This window comes from Arvicanthis niloticus, chromosome X, assembly GCF_011762505.2.
Source record: "Arvicanthis niloticus isolate mArvNil1 chromosome X, mArvNil1.pat.X, whole genome shotgun sequence".
NCBI classification, from domain to species: domain Eukaryota; kingdom Metazoa; phylum Chordata; class Mammalia; order Rodentia; family Muridae; genus Arvicanthis; species Arvicanthis niloticus.
In genome coordinates this window covers 51279674-51302224 of record NC_047679.1, presented here as the reverse complement: position 1 = coordinate 51302224, position 22551 = coordinate 51279674, and the positions used below count along the sequence as shown (strand labels likewise).

The 22551-nt window shown below is 36.8% G+C and overlaps 1 protein-coding gene across 3 annotated transcripts in view; it reads left to right on the top strand.

Moving 5' to 3' along the window:
* Positions 1-401: 401 nt before the first annotated feature.
* Positions 402-22551, top strand: part of Eda2r (ectodysplasin A2 receptor) — a 35554-nt gene continuing 13404 nt past the window's right edge. For 2 of the 3 annotated variants that reach the window (XM_034486335.2, XM_034486337.2), the window contains exons 1-3: positions 402-533; positions 6235-6331; positions 15428-15526. In XM_034486335.2, coding sequence (XP_034342226.1) covers positions 15440-15526 — 87 coding nt within the window. In that variant the 5' untranslated portion in view covers positions 402-533; positions 6235-6331; positions 15428-15439. The remainder of the gene's footprint in view (positions 534-6234; positions 6332-15427; positions 15527-22551) is intronic. The other variant, XM_076918189.1, reaches the window with a different exon arrangement.

The following is a 22551-nucleotide window of genomic DNA, read 5'->3' as shown; positions in this document are numbered from 1 at the left end:
TATTTTCTGTTAAAAATCTTAATCTTCTGAAGGTATTAATATAAAAATGCAAAGCCAGAGCCAGGAAGTGGCTTCTTCTCTTCTATCTGAGAATCCTTACCTTTTCAACATTTGGCTTTCTCTGGAACCTCAAGCCTGCTAAATCATGCACAGAACTTTAAAAACTGAGCTGCATTTTTGCTAGCTGCCTCCTCCCTTCCTCCCCACAGATTAGGCTGGATCTAACGCTGGCCCTTCCCTCCCTAGGCCCAGCTTCAGTTCCTGGAGCTTTAGTAACTCTTGCCAGACTTGTGACTTAGCCATTGTTTACCCGCCAGACTCATACTGTCCTTTCAGGGGCGGGGTTTATTTGCATAACCACTCCCAAACATATAAAGTGGCCCAATAGCTGTCCTGCATTCCTTACAGGGGAGAGAAGGGGGATAGGCGTAACATGAAAGAGAGGATGGATTTGATCTGTTGTTGCCACACGTGGAAGTGAAATGACTCCAGCAGAACACTGGTTGCAACGGATTCCACCTATTGTGAGAGCGGTATGCTGTCTGGGGGCTGTGGGGTGGCTGCTGGGCAGGGTGTCTGTCCTTTACTGGAATGCGTTTGTTCAGGGAACCCCATTGTAAGATCCATCCATTGATCTTGACAGAGTAAGTGTGGGAACATCCTTCGTGTGGTAAATCACTTGGAACCTGTGGCACCTAGGGGTGGAAATAGAGGACCAGAGGACTATATCAGATGTCCCTGTAAGAGTGCTACAAAGTCAGCATGACTTAGGGGAAGAAGGGATTCTGTGGCTGCAGTCATTCTATCCGTTTGTGCCCTGACAGCACTCTCCGAGATGTCAGAAACTTAGGCTGTTATCCCTACAATTTTGAGTAGTCAGTTCCTGCCTGTACAGGTCCGAACTGGGGCCAAATGGCCGCTGGGAATATGCCCGGACTTGTCCAACAACCCTGTGCATCTGGGATACAGAGATAAGGAAGAGAAGGAGCCTGGGAGTTAGCTCTTGGAGAGGAGGAGGGAGCGGATTGGACATGCAGAGCATCCTGTGGAAAGCTGAACTACTAGCCCACCCACGTGGTGCCTGGGCAAGTCCGGGCCTGTGTAAAAAGCAATTTGGCACTGTGTATGGGGGCTTTCAATCCCGCCTCGTCACCAGTGAGACTGAGTTTCATTTGATCACTTGCTGCTGGAAGCCGAGCCCAGGACAGTGATATTTTGATCCGGCCTCACCCCAAACACTGGCCAAGGCCCAGACAGCTGCAAGAACTGGCAGGGTGAAAGGAGAAGGGACCAGCCAAAGACTAGGCTGGGAAAACAGGCTGTAAGATCTCATTCTGACAGGTTTTGGCAGCACTGCCAATTTCACGTAGGGCAATAAGAGGTAGTAAATTGTGGAACTCTCTGTCCAGGTAACGTTCCTGGTCCCCTTGACCCACCGTACCTTTCATCCAACATAAGATGCATAGTGAATATTCGCCCTCTATCACCAAGTTTGAAGTACTAAGCCATATAAAGGCTGTTCTCCCTGGGGCCTTAACAGACTTGTCCTGAGTGTAGGAAGACAACCAGTCCTATACAAGATGAGCTTTAAACATGCAAGCAAAATGCTCTGGAGTTTTCAAGTAAGGACCATATCAACTAGAGCTAGAGAAAGACAGAAAGGGATTTTTTGGTTGGTTGGTTGGTTGGTTGGTTGGTTGGTTGGTTGGTTGGTTGGTTTTGTTTGTTTGCTTGTTTGTATGTTTTTTGATAGCTTTTGAGCGTTTGATTTTTCACCAGAGGTACTGAGGGAGACTTGTCTCAGGTTTCTTTGGGACCTGATACAGTCCCATGTAGATAAGGCTGGACTGAATGATACATAGTAGCTAAGGAGGCTTTTAATTTCGGATCTCCCTGCTTCTAACTCCTAAATGCTGTAAGTATTCTGTGTTCATTCTGCCCAGCTGACTGCCGTCCCATCCCAACACCTTTGCTTGCTAGACAGCAAAAGTATTTCTATTCAGATCTCATTCCACCACATAGTGACTGTGTGACCTTGGAGAAAAGGAATATTTCTCCCTCTCTGGGCTTCATCTTACTACAGGCAACATCTGAGTTAATAATAGTACCAACATCATCGAGTTATTGTGAGAATGAACTGAAATAATCCATGTAAAATACTTGCACACGCTTAGCACAGGGCAAAATAAGCACTCAATAAACGTTAGCCATTATTATTTAAGATAGATTATGTAGCACAGATAGGATTTCAACAGGTGGAAAAAGGAGAGAAGACATTTTAAGTAGAGAAAACATGAGTAACAGCCTGACAGCAAGGAACTTGGAGTACAGAGTGTGAGAAAGGAACAATAGTTGAGTTGGATGTTTTAGTACAATTAGGGAAAAGTACAAGTTAGATAGATGGGAAACTATACAAGACTGGATGCTTGAGGTTCTGTTAGAGAGATGATTGTAGAACCACTGTGAGTTTCTTTTTATCCCATTTATTTATTTATTTACTTATTTACTCACTTTACATTCCCAATTGCTGGTGAATTGAAGACAAAGTCAGATCTATACTTCAGGTAAATGGGAATAAACTGGACTTGAACAGGAAAACACAAAAGTAGGCAAATGAAAAGTACCCAAAGCCTTAGTGATATGGAGGCTATGAGATCAAAAAGGAGGCAAGGTAATGTATTGATCAAATCATACAAACTTTGACTGTTCAGAAATTTGAAGTTGATGAATTGCATGGGGTTTAAAAAGGGAGGGATGGAGAGTCTCTCTTAGGGTTAGCTTATACTTTGAAAGAGTAGATATTTTCATCCCATTTCTCTGGGTGGAGTCAGAGATAGATGTTTTTAAATCCTGGGTCAATTACCTGATGTTGGAATCCTAAGTGCATTGTGTGCCCAACATTTTCTTGCTGCATTAGTATTTACTGGTTGTATATAACAAGGAGATGTTTCTTCTGTTCACCTATGGAATCATGAGTAAGCCTGGTGAGAAAATTAAAATTTCCCTAAGTTTCTGTTTTCCTGAAAAAAATGGAAAATAGTTCCCACTTATTGAAAGGATTAAAAATGATAATCCCTGTAAAAGACCCAGCCCAATACTTGATGAATAGCAGGCTTTTGTGACTCATATGTTTCTTTTTACAACAATTGACTTCACCTTTAAACATTCATCTCATCTCATCTCATCTCTGACTGAACATTTCTAGAGGAAAAGTCTCCATTGTTCTCTGAAAGAACCCATCATCTGTGTAGGGAAAATGCTGGACTGTTGAAAATTCTTTCCTTTGTTCGGCTGCATTTATTATGTCTCTGACTTGTATTCAGATGTTCTAGTAGTGTTTGCTGGGAATACTTACAGCAACCTGTTTCTCTTCTCTGAAAGTTCAGAGATCTGAAGATAAGAGACCAAATTTCCCTCCTAGTCTGTTCCCTGGTAAAGCAGCTGGGTTTCTTCCATTTCTCATCTGGCTTGATATTAAATAAATGTGAGTCTGGGGTTTTGAATTACACAAAAGTTGAGTGGTAACTCCTTCAGAGAGATGGCAATAACTGCAAAAACATGATGGGGGATGTGACCAGTTTCTTTATAATGTATTATTTCCTCCAATTCTTTAATTGCATTATTTCTTCATAGACAGTGCTCAAAGAAAATGAAACCTGCTCAAGATTGTTTGGTCTGTGTGTGTCTGAGTCATAACTGCAAGCCACATTTTTCTTCTAATTCACTTTTTTTCTTCATTTCCTACAGCTCTTTGTATATAAAATGATGGCTAGGTAGGTAAATTCTAACACTAGAGAGGATGATAATCACTCAAAATTGCCCTGTCCCAGTTATTTTGTCTTTGAAATCTTTCAGTAAAAGAAACCAGGGAGAAAAAGTCTCTAGACCCCAAGAGAAAAACAAATAGTAACTAGGTGTAGAAACCTCAGGGAGGTCATACAGCCTTTCTTTGCTTAGATGGCTGTCTGATCTACTTCCTGCAGTGAAGTCCTTATTCAGAGCTGAAGCTTGTGAAGCAGAAGCTAGTTTTTCTCTGCTTCCTTTAGAAGACTGGCTCTACCTGTATAGTCTCCCCTAAGGTGCTTAATGGGGAGAGTACTGGCCAGTTTTATCATCTTTCATTATTATAGAAGGATCATTATTAGATAAATACGAGAGATATAGATATAAGGATGGCTCTAGTCTGCCTTAGATTAGAATTAACTATATATTTTTCAGTGTTTTTCTAGACCTGTTTTCTTATAGATGATAATAAGCCTTCTTCATTCCAGTGTGGCTTTCTCTCTTTTGACTAAGTCCTATCAGAATGCTTAGCTTTGAAAACAATTATCAATTGAGTGGTTAGTGACTAGCCATCCACCCTGTAGGATCTAAAGCAAGTATTCCTAAGAGACACCAACCCACGCTGAAAAAGTGAAGTGGTTTCCATGTAACATATGATGGAATCAAACAGTAAAATGTCATTATTTCCAGGAGGTTGTTAGTCACTGTTATGACTAAGCCAGAAAGAGTGGGCAGTACTGCTTCCTTTTCATGAACTACCTTTCCCTGAACCAGTCTACACTGGAGTTTTTCTGGTTGAGAGATTACAGAGCCAATATTCTGTTGTGAGAGTAAGAAGAAAAGAGAAACTGGATCCTTGGTAACATAGTGAGTGGACAATCAGCCTCAGGGTAGCCTGCTTCTTTGTGTATGGGAAATGAACAATGCATTATATAACTTGGAAGAATTTTAACTTGTATTTTATCCAGTTGTGAAAAAAGGAGAAAAAAAAACATAATGAAAACATTGTGAGTCCTGAGTTGCCTGTTATTAAGGAGGTCAAATAGAGATAGATGGTAGTTTCCTCTAAATAATAAAAAGATGAGGCTATTATTACCTTTTGTGTAGGATTTTTTTAAAAACTAAAATTATTTATGAAAGTTATTTCACGGAGCATAATTACATATGTAATCATAGGTTTATTTTTTACCAGATTTTGTTTTATAATGCCAACTCTTTCAAGTCCTAGACTTTGTCTTTCTTCATGGACATTTTTCACATTTTCTTTTCTACAAGGTTTTTAGTTAGCATACAAAACATTGAGTTTCCCTGTGACATTTTTATAAGTACATATCAATCTTTCTTATTTATGTTCACCTCCAATCACCCTTCCCTGTTTCTTGGGCATGGCTTTAAAAGGGGGGTGGAACTACTTTAGCAATGGACCTTCATTTTCTACAAATAAGCCTCCATCTCTTCACTGATTTTCCCAGTCTTATTGTATGTTTTTACCTTGGGTTGTGTTACAAGTGCCCCACTGTTTCTGTAGGATATTTTATTCCCTGGCTTTGTGAGGGGAAGATGGCATATTTGAGTGTTGTTGGGTCAAAAGGACTGACAAATTCAAGGTGGCCCAGTTCTTCTAGATTGCTTGGTAATCTGAACAGAGTAGAAATAATTTGATGCAAGACCAAACAATGGTAAGGGAAATCAGAAATTAGAACACACTTCCTGAGTCATCCACATAAAGAAATCATATCCTAATTTTGATTGTTTTCTGGGACACGCTGCCAAATTTCCTTGCTTAGCTAATGAATCTCTGCTTTGAGCACTCTGTGGGTAGATAACTAATTATTGCTCATGGCACAATTTCATGCTGTCTTATGGTAGGTAGTCAATACACAAACCAGTGACTCACTTAGGATTCAGTAACAATAGAGTAAATCAGAGGCTTTAAATATTGGCTCAGTATTGATGTAGTCTGTGGCTTTTCTCCACTACCCTTTGCTCCTCTGCTTGGGATGGGATACTAACAATAGTCATAGAAACTCTTCACATGTGAAGCACGATCTGGAGTTTCCAGGGCACTTTTACACACATTGTCTCATTTTTTCCCCCTTGAACATGATCCAAAGTAGTTTCTGTACCTCTTCTTTTACTTGGGATGACTGTTTCAGCAGAAATCAAAAGAGTAATTTTTTTTTTCTCTTAAAATCAGCCTGGAATTGACTGGTCTTAATTTCGTTAATGCTTTCATTAATTATACATCTATATGATTTTGTAGATTTTGACATTTTCTTGTGGTCAATTTACAGTTTTCTAACGTGTGTTTGTCTTTTTGAAAAACATTGTGTCCTTTTGTGTCGTAGCTGTGTGTGTAGGCACACATGCTGAAATTGAACTTACATTATTACTGTTTGCCTTTGGAGAAGTAGATGTGGCCCCGTTCAAGTATTAATTTTACCTCTACAGTGACAACCGCCTAGAAAAAGAACTATATATTTCTGCCTACCTCAGATGGGACATCACCTCTTGCTGTGTGCACTGGAATAAAAGACAAAGTAAACAGGTGAGTCTTTAATTATATACAACTCCTTTTTATTTTCCTGAAGTTGATATCATTAATAGATGAAATTCTATACCTACTAAGAAAATAGAAAAAGAAGCCAATGAAAATCTACAATAGGCAGCCATGTTCACTCTATTATTTTTATCTCAGGTGTATATTTTAACAAATATAGGCATAATAGGACAAATCACTTTCTAAATATGTGTTCCAAGGATCAAACCATTGACAAATGACAAATCTGTTGCTCTACTTACTGAGCTATTTTGCTGAATGAAATTTTACTTTTACACAAACCAAAAACAAAACAACACATCTTAACCCTTTTGCCCATGGGTGTATCAAAACATTATTACTGTAACAATATTATCACTATTATTCTATAGAAGTTCCTTTTACCATTTGCTCAAACAATAAATGCTTATTTAGTGGCTACTGTGTAACAGGCACTGTTTTAAATATTTTGGATAGAGTAGTAAATATAATAGGTATAATGATCTCATAGTCATTCCACTTTAGCTGGAGAAAAAAATAGAGCAAATGTTAATAAGAAAGCCATAATGTATAAGAAGGTCATAAGTACTATGGAGAATAATGAAATGAGAAGGGATAGAATGATTAGGGAAATTCCAATTTAAAATAGTAGCCAGATAACCCTAATTAAGAAGATAGTATAATAATAAAAAACTGCAGAAGTAGAGAAGTAATCAAATGCATGTTTTCAGGAGAAAATTTCTGGCTTGAGAAGGTATGGTGACCTTCTACCGAAAAGATCACTGCTTAATTTGAAGAATAGCAATGAGACCACTATGGCTGCAGTGAATAGAGTAAGGGGAAGAACAGTAGAACCTCTGGCTAGAGATAACAGAGGAAGATTAGGTAGCCAGTGTATGTAAAATACCATCAGCCATTAAAAGGACTTCAGATTTCTTGTGAGTAAAGGGAAAAGCCAATGAAAGAGTTGAAAATAATGCAATCTAATGTTTTAAAGGATCCATTCTCCTATTTTCTGCTTTTTCAACTCTTTCCTATAAAAAAGAAAATATAGGTAGATTACCTCTGAGTATGGAACAATAAGAATTCTCTTTTATTGACTGTGACTTATATTCAAGCAACACAGAAAGCTAAAGAAACCCTTGCATCCACACTGTTCTTTAGAATAGTTGGACTTGAGAATCAATGGATAAACTGTATAAGTTCCAGAAGCTCAGGTCAGACTTTGACTAATTATATCAGAAACTTAATAGTGGTACCCAGGTATCAATATATAAAATATAACTAAGAAGAAAGACCACTGGTCTGAAGCATTTAACCTAATCTTCTCACCATGACTATGTAGCTTGAGTCAGCAATGAGTATCTGGCAGACTGTATCTGGGACCATTCACTGTTAAGTAAAATAAGAAATAAAAATTCACAAAGAGTGAGCTAGAAAGATGATATGATGCTTGATCATATAAGAATAGGAAAATGACAAGAGAAAGCCGTGCTAAAAATGGATCTGGGCCAAACCAGAAAAACGAAAACCGAGAGGCAGTATCTAACTGTTTGGAGCAACATCTGAACTGCAGGCCAAACATCTGGAATTGATGAGGACACTGTACAGATTAGAAAGCTGGATTTTCCAAGGAAAGAATTATTCTCAAGGCCAAGCTGAACAACTGCTTTGATTTGCGACAACCCTGTGCCTATGGGTAGTGATTGAGCTTGCAGGAGAGGAATGGGTAGGGCATGGGCCAGCTGCTATCTTCATCACCCTTTTTTAATCTCAGGACTTCTGTACTGCCTAGGCAAAGCAAATAGCCTAAAGTCCTGAGTTCTTAATTTAGACTTGTCATCCTACAAGTTCTACCCATCCTAGATAGAGAGACCATGCTTCATGCCACAGGCATTTCTGCAAGTTGAGAAGACCAACAGCCACAAAGGGTGGCCAGAAGCAGCTGCACACCCAGCAGCGTGAGTGCCTTACATCCAGAAGAAACTTAGCCAACATCATTTATTCAGGGCACAGTGAGCTAATGTTGAGATTATTATTAATGCCTACGTCATTTCTTTTCTCTTTCCTGTCTGCCTGCATTCACTCTCTTTTAAGTTATTTTCTGGGAGAATCAAGACAATGGAAACGAGTTCAGAGATTATGTTGATGACAGAGATAGGACAAGTAAAGAAGCATAAGTCACTTTTATATTTGTTGCTTCAGCTTTACTGGATAAATATGCATATGTACATATACTTAATAAAATATTAATGTAAAAATATGATGTTAAGTACAAGGATGTGTTCATACACATTAATTACCAAGTTTGGCTTAAAAGTAGAATGAAATAAATCAATTGGATGTTTACTATTTATAGCAGCCTTAAATTTTATTTTAATTTTGGGGCTAACTTTGGCAATATTCACTAGAAAAATATGGGATATTTCAAGTATTAAAAAGTGAAGGTCATCTTTCTCCAAAAAACCTGGAATGTAATTTATATAACATAAACTACCATTTCAAGTATACAACTTCATACTTTTTAATATATTCATAAACTTGTACCACATAATTCCAGGTCATTTTCCTTGTGCATTGATTGGTCATTGTCTCCTCCTCCCAGCCTATGGCAAATAATAAATCTGCCTTTTGTCTCTGTGGATTGTCTATTTTAGACATTTCATGTAAATAAAATCACATTATTGCCCTTTCCTGTCTAGCTACTTCTCTTAATCATAATAAAGATTGATTATACGATATAGCATATATTATATATTTCATTCCTTTTTCTAGATAAATGCTATTTTATTTTTAGACACACTAAGTTCTATTTATAAACTCTGTTTATGAGTTGATGGACATTTGATTATATTTTTTTAATTTCTGTTATGAGCATGCTTCTAGGAACATTAATGTACAAGGTATTGTGTGAACATGTGTTTTTACCTCTTGGCATATATATTTAGGAATCTATATTTAGAACTAATTGCTATATCATATGATAACTCAGTGCTTCACTTTTTGAAGAACTGATTAATCATTTTCTATAAATGATGCACTATTTTAGACTCCCAACAACACTGTATGGAAATCCTAGTGGTCTACATCTTTCATCACAGTTCTTTATCCATATTTAAGGAAAATATATTCCTACAGGGTATAATGAAATATTTAATTGTGGTTTTAATTCCTATTTCCTACTGAGCACACATTCAATTCATGTGTTTATTGGTCACTTGCACGCCTTCTTTAAACACTTCTGAAAATAGGAGAAATGTTTTACTATTGTAAAATAGGAGAGAAGAAAGGCAGAATTTCCCTTCTTGGTTCTCTCCTTCAACATTTAACCATTAGTCAAATTTTACCCATGAATATTACCTGTTCCATAGTTTTGGGAATCAGTGGCTGTACAGAATTTCAGATCCCATCTCCTGTGGCACAGAGTTCCATTTGAGTCTAGTGGGAAGGTATAGAAACTCTGGGTATGTGGGTAGCCATGTCAGAGGGAATCTATTGTGCTACATATTTTAGTCAAATACACTTATTGTTACTTTCCAGAAGATGATGAAATAAAGCATGGTGTTCAAAGCCCTTTCTCAGGGCCATTCTCCAGTAAGTGATAACTTTATTTTTGAACATAAACCAGGTGTTGGAGACTGTGGAAGATCTAGGGAGAGATCCCGGACTTTATGGAGCAGGCAAACAAGAGTCAGTAAAGGGTTTTGAGTTAAAGAGTGACAGAAAAAAAGGAGCTTTTTAAATTCCCTTATCTCTGTTCCATCTACTCATCTGGCTAAAGGGTAGAGTAGGTGGTTCTGAGAGATAAGGCCATCAGAGATCATTTTTGAGGGTTTTGAGTTATTTCTGATGGAGTCAGTAGTTTAGTTTGAGCTTGAATATCACATCCTGATATTCCCTCCTCCATTTAAATCTTTACATATCAAAGAGATGAGCTGGTCTGAGTCAGTGAGGTCAGGGGTTAGAGAGCCAAAGGAAGAAAATTACCTAAAGCTACTGGCTAGGAGTAAAAAGACTGTAGGCCTCCCTACATTTAGCCTAAGGTTCTAGGCAAACTAAAATCCACTGATGAGTCCTTTTTTATTAGCTAGATGGTTATATCTCATGAAATGTCAGCTATATAAATCTAACCCATGAGGTCAGTATCCAGAGTATATTCACATTAAAACATACAAGCACATCAGAGCAGAGAAAGGACCATGTACATTGATTTACATTTGCAGGGCTTCTTACTTGGGTCTGTATTTGGTGACTGATTAGGTGAGAATGTTTGGTATATAGGTTCCCACAGTTGTCAGAGTGGCAGAAATAAGACCTTCAAACTGAGGATTTCCTTTTGGATGCTCCTTGAAGTTCTATGTGCTCTGTGGAGCACATATGGGCTACTAAGACAAGAGAGGGTCTTCCTGGCAGTCTGGTTGGTTTCCAAGTGAGTCCTGAGATTCTAAGTCAGCAAGTACTGAGGCCCAACTATGATAAACCAAGAGTCATAGGGATTTCTGAGAAATAGGGAGGAAAAGTAGCTTGGGCCTCAGTAGAAGGTATTGGTACCATTTTATGTGTTAAAGAGGCTGTGGTGAAAGGTACTGTCAGGGATACTGGTGGTGGACATGATTTATAGATGCCACTGGAAGCTGAGACTAGAAGGTTAGTCACTGCAAGACATCATACTTTAACTAAAAGTCATGCCATTCCTGGAACACCAGGCTTTCCTAATGGCATTGTGTGGGACCCCCTTGCAAATCATGTTCTCTGGCTAGAAGAGAGATGCTCCCTGAAGGGGTAGGAGTCTGTTGGGATCAGGAGTCTGTTGGGAGCAAATAATAATAATAAATAATAATAATAATAATAATAATAATAATAATAATAATAATAATAATAAGCCTTCAATTTCTTTCAGACTCTGAAAACACTGACGAATGCTTGTTGGTCTGTGATTGTAAGAGATGTGTGCTCCTTTTTCCAGAAAACAAGCATACCCAAAGCTGACAGAAACCTCTCATATTCTAGAGGTGATTGGTCAACAGACTACGAGGGTCTCAGTTCCTTAGCTTCCTGCTCCATGTTGGCCAAAGTCCAATTGTACTTTGCAACTCCAGAGGCTCCAGATGACTTCAGATCTAAGAGGTGGTTCTTTCTTAGTCTCATAATCATGCTTTGAGACCAAAAAAAAAAAACCAGTTTTGAATTTTTAAGTACTAAATTTCAGCATAACTTGTCTTCCTACCATAATCTAAGATCACAAAACTTATATCTATAATGTTTGATCAGAACAATTTTAAATTACACATTTTACCATCTCTTTTATGAAATCATATAAACTAGAAACAAAAATGTGATGTCCTATATTTGGAGTGATGTGACATTAAATGACAGTGAAAACAAAAATGACAAAAACTAGAATGACAATTACCTATGGGAAGGGGTCATAGTTGCTGGGAAAGGGATACAGGGGAACCTGAGTAGGCAATGTGAAGGCTCCACATCTTTACCTGGAGACTATTTGCTGTCATAAACCATTGATTTTTGTCTACTGCATCTGGGCTTTGTGCAATGTTGATCTGTTTTCTTTGTCCATACTTTTCTTCCTTTGTTGTTGCTCAAGGCATAGGCAGAATTTCTGAGTGTGGCCAGTACAGTGCAGCTGAAAGGATTGTGAACTTTGACAGAAGCAGAAAGAACCCCACCCAGCCCGTCATGCTCCAGGAGAGGAGACCAGAGATGCCTAACAAGTTCTTTCATCTCCCCTCTCTCCACTAATGTAATGATATAAAAAGAACACAGTCCCATGTCAGGGATCAGCCACAATGTTAGCTTGTGGCAATGGGAGGGATTAATCTGTGGGAAATGATCTGATGCTCAGTAATGTCCCTAATATCATCCCCAATTAATTTGTATGGTTTTTTCTTTCCACATCCATTTTAGAAATATTTTTTTTCCTGCAAAGTTTCTAAGCCATGTCTACTTAATTCTTCTTATGTAGAAATATCATGACAAGACATAGTCAACAAACTAATGGTCAGTTGAGTCAAGGTGATGTAGACACTACACACATTAAAGGAAACCTGTTTCTCAACCTCAGATTATTGGGAAGAGCAGTTGCTGAGGAGGTGTGAGCTCTGAAGACACTTGTTTCTTGGCATGATGTCCATGTTCCTGATGTAGTGGGCCACTGAAGTATTTTATGTGCTTTTCCTGTTCCTTCCTGCAAATCCTGGGAATGACAAATGTGAATTCTCTTGAATTATTCACACTTCTGAAAAGCCTCTTGTAAATCAGGAACAAATCTACTAATTACCATGTAGTAACACTTGCAGAAAGCTCTTGTATTAGATACTTTAACATTATACTGTTATGTCGATCTCTGTAAATTACTGTGGAAAGTACCTTATTGATAAAATACTAAATTTATGGGTGAAATGAACGATGTTGTGAAAAAGAAAACAATTTTTAAAAGCTAGTAAGTGGCATAGTTGTAATTCAGACCCAAATATCATTGACATGGGGTTATAATGCATTGCCTGGAAAATCACTATTGGAAAGTAAAATAATCTGTTTCCTAGCTGGTCATATACATAAGCAAGGAAAGTAAGCATGTTCACAAACTAACAAACAGCAAGCACTGTTGGATTACCATTTCTGTACTAACTTGGTATAGGGCATTAACTGTTCTTCACTATAAAATTCATATGTTTGATTGTGAATTGCTGACTTTTCCAAAAGTACATCTTCTATAACACTTTGTAGAAAGACAAAGTCAGCAATAGATATGTATTCTCAACACATAATTATTCTTCCTTTACTTTTACCCATAAATTAATATTTGTTGTAAAGGCACTGCTATTCACAGGGTATATGGCCTCATATTATCCATGAGTGATGACATTTATTGCTTATTAGGCAGTTTTATCTGTATACCTAGGATTCTTCAGAACAGTCCAGAGTACATGCTTTCTTTATTCTTTAATAAAAGCAGTTTCTTAAACTCCAATTAAAAGTCAATTTAATTTATATTTTGAATAACCATTTTGGTAAAAAGGAGGGACAAAGAAACTCTGTGTTATTTACTATTTCCTGGTATGTGTATTTGGTAGGAAGCCAACCTCTAAAACAATTTCAAATCAAGATTAAAGAGAGACATTAAGCTTCATGCAATTTAATACCTATTGGGTGAATTGGAGTTTGGAAACCAAACTGCAAATAGGGTCTCGGCATATGCTTCATAGACGGCAGCTTCCACAAAAGTCCAAGAATTTATCTCTAAAGGAAGTCTGCTTTGTGAACCCTTTCAATGTTCTTCTGTTTTCTGGGAAAGAAAAATATACAGGAAATTCTTTCTTTAGATAATCTATGCTGTATTTGTTGCCATAATATTGAATTCTCTTATCACTGAAGGTTATGAGACTACTATTTTTTCCCTCAATGACAAGGATAGAGAGCAAAGAGGGGAAGCTTGTCTTCTGAGGGTGACAATTTGACAACAGAAGAGAAAGTATATTCATTTTGTTCAAAAAGTAGACTTCATAGGCCACCTTCTACTGAGTGAATAAATGGGGAAAAGTTATAAGAAAAGTTATACTTCAGCAAAAATGGCAGCTAGGACATCTTACCCGATTTCTATTGGAGACCTTGGAGGAGAGGATTGGGGTCACATCATCCTCTCTTGTAATTAGAAATATACATTAAGAACTTTCAGTAGGTTAAGAACCCACTTGAAATACAGTCTTGTACAAGATTAGGGGTGACAAAAATGTCCCACCAGAGTTTTATTATAGAGATACAGGTATCATGTATATATTTCTTGAGCCACTGTTATAAAACATGTGTTTATGTAAGATTACCTATCTCCATACCTATCTTTTAAATTTTTATAGTTCTTCAAAGTTTTCATAATGACTTGAAGAACCATAACACATTCAGTCCTCTCAAGCTATCTGGTGTAGGTGAGGATCACAATGTAAATCTCCCCAATTTAAGTAACTGAAGCCATAAATTAGTAATCCATGCAGGACTGTAAGCCGAAATAGAATGACCCAGTCAAAGTCATCATATACGTTGGCAAAGAAAGATCATGTTTCAAATTTTTCATTCACAAATGAGGATTATATTTTTAAATCTTTATTCATTTATTTATTTATTTTAAACTCAGATTTTATTCACCTTCCAGTTCACCCTCCAACTGTTCCACATCCTATACCTCCTCCCCAACTCCCTGTCTCCACGAGGATGTTTCTACCCCCACACCCCTAATAACCAGACCTCTAATACTCCCTCGGGCCTCCAGTCTCATGAGGGTTAGGTGCATCTTCTCTGACTAAACCCAAACCCGGCAGTCCTCTGTTGTATATGTGTTGGAGGCCTCATATCAGCTGGTGTATGCTGCCTGGCTGGTGGTCCAGTGTCTGAGAGATCTCAGGGGTCCAAGTTAATTGAGACTGCTGGTCCTCCTACAGGGTTTCCCTCCTTCTCAGCTTCTTCCAGCCTTTCCCTAATTCAACCACAGGGGTCAGCAGCTTCTGTCCATTGGTTGGGTGTAAGTATCTGCATCTGACTCTTTCAGCTGCTTCTTGGGTCTTTCGGAGGGCAGTCTTGATGGGTCCCTCTTTGTGACCACTCCATAGCCTCAGTAATAGTGTCAGGTCTTGGGGCCTCCTCTGGATTATATTTTCCATATTGCTTAAGTCAAAAAACTGTTGAAAATATTGACAAATAAAATAAATGTAAAGGTAGTTTTTAAGAGCTTTTCACACATTTGATTGTAGTCAATAGAAGGAATCCAATGGTTTATCTAATTTATTTATTAATTTTGCCAGTAAAAGCTCCTGATATAACTCCTTTGGCTTAGTTACCTTACCTGTAAAATGAAATTAATAATAATTTGTGACATTATTTTTGGAGAATTGAATGCATTGCCACATGGAAAGCATTTAGAGAGTTCTGAGCATATAGTCAGTACTCTAAAATTAGTTTTTGTTGCTTTAGGTTGGCTTCCTTGGCCATTTTACTAGAGGACAGAGTAAAGAAGACATGGAAGACACATGTCAGGGAAGCCAGTACTTTAAAATCTTTCTTTAAGATCAGTAGTAATTATTTTTGTACCCACAGTTTTTTTCCATCATGGATTGTCAAGAAAATGAGTACCGGGACCAATGGGGGCACTGTGTCACCTGCCAACAATGTGGCCCTGGACAGGAGCTGTCTAAGGTAAAATCTTTTGATCAGTACTTTTTTATTTTTTTAAATCTCAGGAACCTGGAAGTGTGGGTGCATTTGAGTGTGTGTGTGTGTGTGTGTGTGTGTGTGTGTGTGTGTGTGTTGTGATAGGAATAAAGAATGTTTGAAGAGAAAAAGATCTGAGAAAAGCCAATATTAGTAATACAGTCAATCACAGCTATTAATACTTCAGTTCAGCAGATATAATGAGATGCAAATAGTATGCAATAATAGTCATTGTTTGCAAGAAGTGAGGCAAGCAGACTCAGAGGCAGGGGAGAGTTTGAGATACTAGGGCACCTCATGAAGTGATATTTCAATACAGAGCTCTAAACTTATTATGTTAAAGAAATCTGTTAAGCAAAGCAACATACACTTAATTTAATTAAAAATGATGGTAAGGATGTAGAAAAAACTCTCCTCTACTATGGTAAGAATGAAGCTGTGCTGAAAAATTGCACGGAAGTTCCTCAAGAAATTAAGAATAGGCATTTTCAGGGAAGTTGGCAGATTAGAAATCTTATGATGCAACTCAGTGAAAGAAAACAGGATAGTACAGGATAATCTCTATTCTTGCAAGAGACAGTAGCTGTAAATGGTCTTATTAAGCCAAGTGAGATCTCTGTGGGGAAGCAGACAAGAGTGGCTGTGAACTGGTGCCTAGCTGCACAAATTGGCTCTGGTAAGGTAATTGGAAACCACGGGGAGGCACTTTACAGCACACACACTCAGCAACACTGCAGTAACAGTTAGCTCATAACCAAGGACTGGATAGCAATTGGAGATGAAGCCTTGGAACTAAAGCTTAGGTCTCACAGCAGGGCTCTGGTTGAGAGGTTAAGTGAGACTTGTAGGACAAAGCCTACGCACCTCCTTTCCCTTCCCCATACAACAGCATGGTGGCACAGCCTGAGGAAAGACTTGCCACAAAACCTGGGTGGGTCCAGGGGCTCAAATATGATAGTGCAATTGACACCCTCTTTATCCCAAGTTTGTAGCTATACTCTATGGGAACCCACAGCAAGGAATCCCACCCTGGCTTCTCCAGCACAGTGATGCCAAACCACACAGACTATCAAGAAGGGAATTGAGAACTACACTGCTCATCTCACTGCAGCTGTGCCAAATACTCAATCCAAAGTGTTATTATCTAATCTCTATGGGACAATACATACACAAAATCAGGCTTTACAGCTTTCTACTGGAATAAGAAACAAATTGCATCTCCCCCATTAGTGCAATTTGCCAGAGGAAACTTTTGAAGGGAAAAGAAAGAATTCAAAACCCATTCCAAGATGAAAGAAATGTTGACTGATATGACTTTTCTAAAATCCAAAGTGCTTTTATTACAGATTGTATCTTTTACCACTGTCAATGTTTTTGATAATTTTTATGTTTTCTTTTCATTTTTAAATCTTAATTCTTGAATAAATACTCTGAAAGTGTCTTGTTTTACATCATACATTACTTAGTTTGCACAATAGTTTTGCATGATTTTCAATCCATTACACTATTCTATACTCCGTAGTATTTTTCCTACATACAGCCCATGTACTTTCTTACTAATTTCCACTCCCTTTTCTATTTTGTCTTCCCTGCCTCTCTTCTTTCTCTTATTAACTCTAGCCCTCCAAAACTTTAAAAATGGTTTAACTATTAGACACTAACAGTATCCCAGTTCTTTTCTTCCAATATTTTTCTTCATCTGAATTTTCTTCCAATTGACTTAACATTAATTACTGTACTTATCACACTTCTTCTGCTTGTAATCTTGGTAATGCTTCACTATATATCATGTTGTAATGATTGTTGCTTCCTGTTATTTTTGTTGTTAGAGGTGGAATTATGCTTATGTGGTTTTCTTCTTTTGGGTTTGTTGTGAGATGAGTTTCTTGCTTTTTCTTAGGTCTAGTTTCCCTCCTTGTGTTGGAGCTTTCCTTTTATGATTAACTGTAGGACTAGATTGGTTGAAAGATATTGTTTAAATTTGGTTTTGTCATGGAATATCTTGATTTCTCCCTCTATGGTAATTGAGAGTTTTGCTGGGTATAGTAGCCTGGCCTTGCATTTGTGTTCTCTTAGGGTCTGTATGAAATCTGCCCATGGTCTTCTGGCTTTTATAGTCTCTGGTGAGAAATCTGGTGTAATTCTGATAGGTCTGCCTTCATATGTTACTTGACCTTTTTCCCTATGGCTTTCAATATTCTTTCTTTGTTCTGTGCAGTTGGTGTTTTGATTATTATGCAATGGGAAGAATTTCTTTTCTGGTCCAGTCTATTTGAAGTTCTGTAGGCTTCTTGTATGTTCATGGGCATCTCTCTCTCTTTAGGTTAGCGATATTTTCTTCTATAATTTTGTTGAAGATATTTACTAACCCTTTATTTTGGGAATCTTTACTTTCTTCTATACCTATTATCCTTAGGTTTCATCTTCTCATTGTGTCCTGGATTTCCTGGGCTTTTTTGGTTAGAAGCTGGTCTTGCTGTCTCTGACTGTAACTTCTCCTTCCTGTGAGCCTGTGAGCTTATGATTTTAGGTATGTCAGCACTCCTGGGAGACCAGCTCTCTCCAGGCAGGATTTGGATGTGGGGAGCTGTAGCTCAGGGTAAGCTCCGGGATGCAGATGGAAACCAGAAGGATCCTCTCCCAGGCTCAACTTTTTCTTTTCTAAGTTGCTTTTGGTCATAATATTTTACCACAGCAATAGAAACCTTTTTTAAGACAGATGGAAAGACTGCTGATACTCACAAATGAGAAAACAATATTCTGAAAATGGCTACAGTACCCAAAAAGCCTACGTGGTCAACATAATTCCTTTCAAAATATCAATGCCACTCTTCACAAAAGTATAAAAAAATAAATAAATTCATGTGGTAACACAAAAGACTCTGGACAGTGCTATCAATTCTGGGAAAAAGAACAATGAAAGATACATATTTACACATCATTTTAAATTGTACTGCAGAACCATAGTAATAAAAATAGCACTGGACTGGCAAAAAGGACACATGGATGGATCTGTGCATCAGAATATAGGACCCAGATATAAGCCCACACATCTACAACCAAGTATGATTTTTCATAATACTGCTTTAGAGTCATGCTTTAAGAAAAGATAATCTCACCAAGAAATGTTTCTGGTCAAGGTGGATATCTACTTGTAGAATAATTAAACCAGAACTATGCCCACATAAAATCAAAGCATCACATCTGCATACCACAAAAATCATGAAGCAGAGACAAGGGAAAAGAGCTTGCTTTATATTAGGAAAAAATACTTCCCCAAAGTCTCCAAAAAGACTTTTCTTTGTATCTTATGTTACAAAACCGGGTATTGGATTTGTGAATACCTAGAAGGCTAACTGTGGAATGTATGTTTGGCACACAATAGTGATTCGGTCATGGTTTGCTAAACAAATTAAGAAACCATTTTTGAGCCTGGTCATCATACTACCTAGAATGAAATGAGGAATTGATTATTAAGGGAGGTCTGTGATGTTTGGTTAAGTAGCTAACAGCATCTAAGACAACATTTCTGTTCAGTTACCTTTATTCAATTTTATATTTCACTCATGAATTATAAATATCACTGTAAACAAATTAATGCAGAAAATTAACAGTACTTCCTTGGGATATTTTTCTAGAAGTATAATTTGTAAGCTAAATACAATTTTAATATTCTTGAAATATATAAATAGATATCACATTTGAACTATTTTACTAATTTCCATTACAATTGCATGTATTTCAATATGCATAAAATTCCCATGTCCCAAAAGTGAAACCCAAAAATGAATAATGCATATTTCTATCATCTGTTACTTTTGTGTTTTCTTCTATAATATTAGTTACTAATTTATGAAGCTTTGAGAAGTTTTTTTTTTTTAATTTTCGGATATTTGACAGGGAAATATACTAACCTTTCTCTTAGTACAATGTTTATTGTTCAACTTCTACTCAAGTACTTGACTAGACAGATTTTATAAAATAAAGTATTATTAATCCTTTATATAGTAAATAAATATATTAAAATCAGAAATGTTTTTAAATTTTATTTTATTTCATTTTTGTATGCACTTTTAATACATTTTCTTTTATTATGTTTATTTGATAATATAGTAATACATTCTTAAAGTTAAAATTGTATATTTTTAGCATAAACTCTTCTTGATTATGATTTTCAGTTAATTGTTCTTGCATGATATACGAACAACTTTTAAAAAGAAATAACTATACTTAATCCATGGTCAGCATCCAAATTTTGGTGTCAGAATCATGAAAGCATGATAAAATTAAGATAAATGCTTCCTGCTTATAAAACTGATTGGCAGCAAAAGCATTTGGAAACTTGAATCATTTAAAAAAAAAAACAAGACTCCTTTTGCCTCCTAACTATGAAAGATGATTTTCAACAAGAGTTTTAAATGATAATTTGCATGTTTTTAATTCTTAGGAAATGATTCACTCATCAGCGAAAGAAATGGCTACTGGGGGCAATTTGATAGTGTCTGCTTTTGTCTACAATGCTCATTTCTGTTTTTTAATTGCTTTGCTTAGATGATTTAAATTTAAGATTGCTATTGATTGACACTTTAAGGTTGAAGGCTGCTATCTTATTGCTGTGCTGTCTATTCCTTTCTTTGTCTTTTCTTGCCTTCATGTTGGTTATACAAAGTTATAGTTTAGAACTTCATCTTGATGGATTTTTGCCAATTTTAGTGTATTTCTTTATATTATTTACTTTTCTGTTCTAAATACTAAAACACACACATGTGACTTTTCATGGTCTGCTGGGCTCAACTTTTTTCCCATTATGAATACAGAAACATCCACTTGTGCCTTTACTTTCCCAGTATCTTAGTCTTCTATGGCTATGAAAAGACACCATGACCCCAGAAAGTCTTTTTTTTTCTGTTTTCCTTGAATTTTTATTGGATATTTTATTTATTTACATTTCAAATGTTATCCCCTTTCCCGGTTTCCCCTCTGGAAACCTCCTATCCCATTCCCCCTCCCCCTGTTTCTATGAGGGTGCTTCCTCACTCACTCCCAGAAAGTCTTGTAAAAAAATTTTTTAAGTGGGCTTGCTTACAGTTTCAGAGGTTTAGTCTATTATCAGCATGGAGCTAAGATGGCATGACACTAGAGAAGTAGCTTGAAAGTTCTATATCCAGATCCAAAGGCACCAGGAAGAGAAAGTGACACTGGAACTGGCTTGGGCTTTTGAAACCTCAGTGTCCACTACCTCAGTGACACACTTCCTCTAACAAGACCACACATACTCCAACAAGGCAACACCTCCTATCCTTTTCAAATAGTGCCACTCCCTAATGAGTAAACATAGGAACATATGGTGGCCATTCCTATTGTGCCATTACACCCAATGTATTCCTATTATAATTGGCATAGATATCAGATGTGATATATTATGTTATAATTACCATAAAATTTGTGAAGAGAAAGTTTATTTTTAGAGGTGTTTTTTACTTTTCAAAATTAAATATGATTACATTATTTTCTTTCTCCCTTTTCCCTCCTACAATCATTACCATGTATTCCTCTTTGTACTGCTGTGTTCTCTAGGCAAGACTATTTCTCCCACTCTGACCATTTTTCACTTGATCGAAGCTCTTTGTGTATGGTTAAGGTCTCCTAGTTTTCCTCATTAACTTTAATATGTTTATGTTGTTGTACTTGTTCAGTTCATGTTTAGGCACTCATGTTGGTAAGATTATGAGTGTATTTCTGACATTACTAAGATACTCAATGTCACAGCAAACTTGCTCATTCTCAGATTCTAGCACACTTTTTACAGTATTCACTGAGTTTTGGGTACAGGAATGGTTTTGTAGATGTATCCACTGGTACCGGGCATCACGACACTGCATTTTGATTAATTGTGATTTTTTGTAATGATTTCCTGTTACAAAGAAAATTTTCTTAGATAAGGGTGTAACAACCACACTATTACTATGCTATGGGCATAAAGGCATTATATAGAATGTAGTTAGGGATATTGGTGGTTTAGTAAAATTGTAGTTGGAGGTAGTTAGGTCCAAGTACTATGACTACACTAGCACTAGGTAGTTGAAAAGGTTTCCTGTACCTAGCATGATTTTCCTCTTGTTGAGCAGGTCTTAAGTGAAATTAGAAAGCTGTTGGTTACCATTGATATTTCATATTTAGGTCTTTGCTTCATTTGAATTTAGATTTTGTCAAAGTTAATAGATACAATTCTGATATCTTTCTCTTACAAGTAGACATCCTGTTTTCCTGGTACCATTTGTTGGATATACTGTATTTTCACCAGTGTGTTTTTTGGCATCTTTGTAGAATATTAGATGGATGTGGCTATACATACTTATGTTTGAATCACCAGTTTGGTTTCATTGGTCAATATGTTTATTTTTGTGCCATTATCATATTGTTTTCATTACTTGACCCAGTAATGTATTTTGAAACCGGAATGGGTTTTACTCCCTGGAGTCTTATGGCTCCATGTAAATTTTAGGATAGTTCATTTCTTTTCTATTTCTGAAAAGAAAAAGATGGAGATTTTGATTGTGATTGCATTAAAATTCTAAATGGCATTTGATAGAATACTCATTTTTACAATATTAATTCTACCAATCAAAGATCATGATTCATATATCTACTTTCCAGTGTCTGTATCCAATTCTTTAGAGATTTAAAGGTCCTTCATCTCTTTTTAATGTCTGTTTAATTCCTGTGCACTTAATTTTCTTTGAGGCTACTGTGAATGAGAGGCTGCCATGATCTTTTTCTCTATATGTTTTCTGGTTGGCAGTGGTAGTGGCAGATCTCTAACATATAATATCATGTCATTTAAAAATAGAGATAGTTTAATTTATTGTTCCCAATTAGTATCTCTTTAATTTCCTTTTTATGCCTTAAGTTGCCTGGCTGGTGCTTACAATATTGAAAAGGAGTGGGAGCAAAAGCTCGGTTTTTATAAATGTATTTTTATGATTCCAATATTGTTCATCTTTCCTGAA